The 4,787-nt window shown below is 40.9% G+C and overlaps 1 protein-coding gene across 1 annotated transcript in view; it reads left to right on the forward strand.

Annotated features, from left to right (window-relative positions):
* The window catches only part of NIPAL2 (NIPA-like domain containing 2), a gene marked incomplete at its 5' end in the record, with an annotated part of 95,086 nt that overhangs the window by 69,895 nt on the left and 20,404 nt on the right, over nt 1-4,787 (forward strand). The window contains one exon of the mRNA XM_010863560.1: nt 4,291-4,387. Coding sequence (XP_010861862.1) covers nt 4,291-4,387 — 97 coding nt within the window. The remainder of the gene's footprint in view (nt 1-4,290; nt 4,388-4,787) is intronic.

Genomic DNA, 4,787 nt, shown 5'->3' on the forward strand with positions numbered 1-4,787 from the left:
GGGGGGAAGATGCTCAAGAATATCCAGGGGGACTCCCGAGGCTCGATCCCACCTTTGCGTATGCCGAGCCTCCTTCCTCATGACCTTTGTCACGAGTGGAATGCCTCACCGGCTCCTGGCACCCAACTCTCATCATTTTTAAGAAAGAAAAAAAAAAAACTAGTGCTGATATTTTTACGTGTCCAATGTAAACATTCATATTTATAATTTCAGTCCAGAGATACTGTCTCTTTGGGGGAAAGAAAAGAGCTTTGCTTCAGGTATCTTGTTGTGGTTGATCAGTCGCTAAGTCATATCTGACTCTTCGTGACCTCATGGACTGCAGCACACCAGGTTTCCCTGTCCTTCACTATCTCCCTGAGTTTGCTCAAATTGTGTCAATGATGCCATCCAACCATCTCATTCTCTGTCACCCCCTTCTCCTCCTGCTCTCAATCTTTCCCAGCCTCACTGTCTTTTCACTGAGTCAGCTCTTCGCATCAGGTGGCCAAACTATTGGAGCTTCAACATCAATCCTTCCAATGAATATTCAGGATTGATTTCCTTTAGGATTGACTGGTTTGATCTCCTTGTTGTCCAAGGGACTCCCAAGAGTCTTCTCCAGCACCACAGTTCAAAAGCATCAATTCTTCAGTGCTCAGCCTTCTTTATGACCTGACTCTCATACTTGTACATGACTACTGGAAAAACCATAGCTTTGACTGTAAGCACCTTTGTCAGCAAAGTGATGTCTCTGCTTTTTAATATACTGCCTAGTTTTATCATAGCTTTCCTTCCAAGGAACGGTCACCATTCGCAGTGATTTTGGAGCCTGAGAAAATAAAAGTCTGTCACTGTTTCCACTTTTTCCCCATCTATTTGCCATGAAATGATGGGACAGGATGCCATAATCTTAGCTTTTTGAATGTTGATTTTTAAGCCAGTTTTTTCACTCTCCTCTTTCAACTTCCTCAAGAGGCTATGTAGCTCCTCTTCAAGTTTTTCCCATTAGAGTGGTATCATCTGCATATCTGAGGTTGTTGATATTTCTCCTGGCAGTCTTGATTCCAGCTTGTGATTCACCCAGCCTGGCATTTCATATGATGTACTCTGCATATAAGTTAAATAAGCAGGATGACAATATCCAGCCTTGATGGACTTCTTTCCCAATTTTGAACCAGTCCATTGTTCCATGTCTGGTTCTGTTACTTCTTGATGTATATACAGGTTTCTAAGAAGACAGGTAAGGTGGTCTGGTAGTCCCATCTCTTTAAAAAATTTTCCATAGTTTGTTGTGATCCACACAGTCAAAGGCTTTAGGATAGTCAGTGAAGGAAGATGTTTTTCTAGAATTCCCTTGCTTTCTTTATGACCCAATGGATGATGGCAACTTAATTTCTGGTTCCTCTGCCTTTTCTAAATCCAGCTTGTACATCTGGAAGTTCTTGATTCACTTATTGCTGAAACTTAGCTTGAAGGATTTTGACCATTACCTTTCTAGCATGCGGAATGAGTGCAATTGTATGGTAGTTTGAACATTCTTTGGCATTGGCCTTCTTTGGGATTAGAATGAAAACTGACCTTTTCCAGTCTTGTGGCCACTGCTGTGTTTTCCAAAGTTCCAGATGTATCGAGTGCAGCACTTTAACAGCATCATCTTTAAGGAATAGTTCAGCTGGAATTCTATCACCTCCACTAGCTTTGTTCATAGTAATGCTTCCTAAGGCCCACTTGACTTCACACTCCAGGATGTCTGGCTCTAGGTGAGTGACCACACCATCATGCCTATCTGGGTAATTCAGATCTTTTTTGTATAGTTCTGTGTATTCTTGCCCCCTCTTCTTAATCTCCTCTTCTTCTGTTTGGTCTTTGCCATTTCTGTCTTTATTGTGCCATCCTTGCATTGCTCCCTTGGTATCTCTAATTTTCTTGAAGAGATCTCTAGTCCTTCCCATTCTATTGTTTTCCTCTATTTCTTTGCATTGTTCACTTAAGAAGTCTTTCTTCTCTCTCCTTGCTACTCTCTGGAACTCTGCATTCACTTGGGTATATCTTTCCATCTCTTCTTTGCCTTTCACTTCTCTTCTTTTCTCAGGTGTTTGTAAGGTTTTCTCAGACAACTTTTGGATTATCTTAAGGACCTCAAAAAAGAAAAAAAAAACTAAAAAATAAAATTGAGGGTTCAAAATTATACTCATTTTCTTAAAGGAAGGAAAATTTTAGACATTCAGTCAATTAATACTTATTGAATACTCAGTTTATTAGACATTTGGTCTGTTTTTTTGGCAAACTGTTGATAATAAATTTGATGTGTAATTGACTCATTAATTCCAAAAAGACTTATTGAGTGACCAACTGAGTGCCAGGCACTGGAGGCAGAAAAGGTTCCTGTTCTTACAGAGCTGATGTGCTGGTGGAGACAGACAAGAAACAAACACATGGACAGGTCATGGTTAAGACACTCTACAGTTGCCACCTGAAGTCGAGGTTGTGAAAGGATGACTAGGTGACTCTGTTAGAACAGAATGATCTAGGAAGACCTCTCCAAGGGTCTGAGTGACTAGGAATCATTGTGCAAACAAAAGCTCAGGGAAAGCGCATTCCAGGCAGGGCAAACTGTCAGTGCAAAGGCCCAAAGGCAGGAGCAGCCTGAGAACCACAAAGAACCGAAGTGGGGCGGTGGGGAAGCCGTTGTAGCTACTGCAGGTGGACCATCCATGAGCCAGCCATACCCGATGATGGGGTCCCAGGAGTCTTAAGCAAAGGAATGACTAGGTCTAATTTATATTTTTACTACATGTATCATCCTGGATGAATCTTATAATACACAGTGGGAAAAAAAAAGCAAATGAGCAAAGGCAAGTATATGACTCTACTTGTATAAAGAACAAATGTGTAAAAATAAATGGTATCATTTGGGAATGCATAGAAACATAATTAAAGAAAATGAATGGTAAACACAAAATTCAATATAGTGGTTCCTGGGGAGGCCACAGAAGGGGAGAGCAGCTGTGAAGGGAAGACTTCACGGAGATTGATGGGTTCTCGTCTCAGGTTGGGTAGAGGGCACAGTGGTACTTGTCATAGTACTGTAAATACCTAATATGTATATCAGACAAGTAATGAGTCTCTATGAATGAAATAGTTCATTATCCAAATTGCATTTTTAAATGACTCCTCTAGTTGCTCAATGGCTGGATGATTAAGAGACAGGAGTCAAGTCAAAGACAAAGTAGAAGCTGTTGCAACAGTCAGAGAGGGTGGGGGGAGGGAGGGAAAGAGAGGACTTTTCAGCTTGTGCAACAGGGCACCTCCTAAGGGGGTGGGGGCCCAGTAGGAACAGGCAGAGAAGCTAGGCGATCATGAATTAAGTGTTGCCCAAACCAGTGAAGAAAATGTGTATTGAGTCCTGGTTTCCATCCTATCAGCTACCTTGGGCATAAGTAAAGTGTTACACATATTATTATTATGGTATATAATACCATAATATGGTTACAGATCTTAATAATATGGTATATTATTTTTATAACAAGAGTCAAACTGTGTTTCCAGGGGCTTCCCTGGTGGTCCAGTGGCTGAGAGTCTGCGCTTAGTGCAGGGGGCAGAGTTCAATCCCTGGTCAGGGCTCTAGACCCCACTTGATACAATGAAAGATCCAGCATGCTGCAACTAAGACCCCACACAGCCAAATAAATAAATTAAATATATTTAAAAGGAAAAAAAAAATTGTTTCCAAAACCACACACAAAAAAATAGTCTTCTAAATGTTGTACCATTGATTCTTTATTTTTGTTATCACTGGAATGAGCCATAACAATTCAACCTTGTTGATGGAGAGGGGAAAAAAAAAAGAGTTAAGTGTTGGGATTTCTCTGGCAGTCCAGTGGTTAAGATTCCGCACTTCTACTGCACGGTATATGGGTTCCATCCCTGGTCAGGGAACTAAGATCCTACAAGCCCCATGGTACAGCCCCTCCCCCTCAAAGAGTGTTAAGTGTTGCCCATATTCATATGATATGGCTGTTGAACATGCCCGTGGGAATGTCTGGTCGATGCCTGGGTGAATGAGACTGGAGTTGCAGGGAGAACTGGAGATCTAGAGCTGGGTGTCATTGCCCTGTAGGTGGTGGTAGAACTCTTGAGTTTGGATGGCTGAGGCTCCTTATGTTGTTCTCATGTATTTAGAATTGTCCTTGGGAACTCTAGTCACCCTCAACCCTCGTATGATACTCATTGCAAAATCAAAAAGTGGCATTCTGAAGACTTTGTGTAGAATAATTTAAACTTTACTCTTCTTATTTCCCTTTCTAGATTTTAGAAATATTAGTTTTCTGCATTCTCCTGTATTTCCATAAAAGAAAAGGAATGAAACATATTGTGATACTGCTAACCCTGGTGGCACTCCTAGGTAAGGATATGTCTTATTTTCTAATTCTCTAATCTAGCCATGCTAAGTCATAAAGGAGTTTAGAGGAGAAATATTTGAGCGTTCTGTTTTTTCTCATTGTTTCTACTTTTGAATTCTGATCTGTAGAAAGAAACTCCCAGTTATGCCAATTATACTTTGCATGTCCATTGCTACAATGGATATGTGTTTTTTTTTTTTAGTATATTAAAGGAGTTCTTGCCTGGAGAATCCCAGGGACGGGCAGCCTGGTGGGCTACCGTCTATGGGGTCGCACAGAGTCGGGCACGACTGAAGCGACTTAGCAGCAGCAAAGGAATTTTACTTCTTGATAATTCTCTTTACTCTCTGACAATTTGAGGGTTTTTTTTTTTTTTGGCATAAATAATTAAAGAAACAACTG

Source organism: Bison bison, unplaced genomic scaffold (assembly GCF_000754665.1).
Source record: "Bison bison bison isolate TAMUID 2011002044 unplaced genomic scaffold, Bison_UMD1.0 scf7180017864491, whole genome shotgun sequence".
Classification (NCBI taxonomy): Eukaryota; Metazoa; Chordata; class Mammalia; order Artiodactyla; family Bovidae; genus Bison; species Bison bison.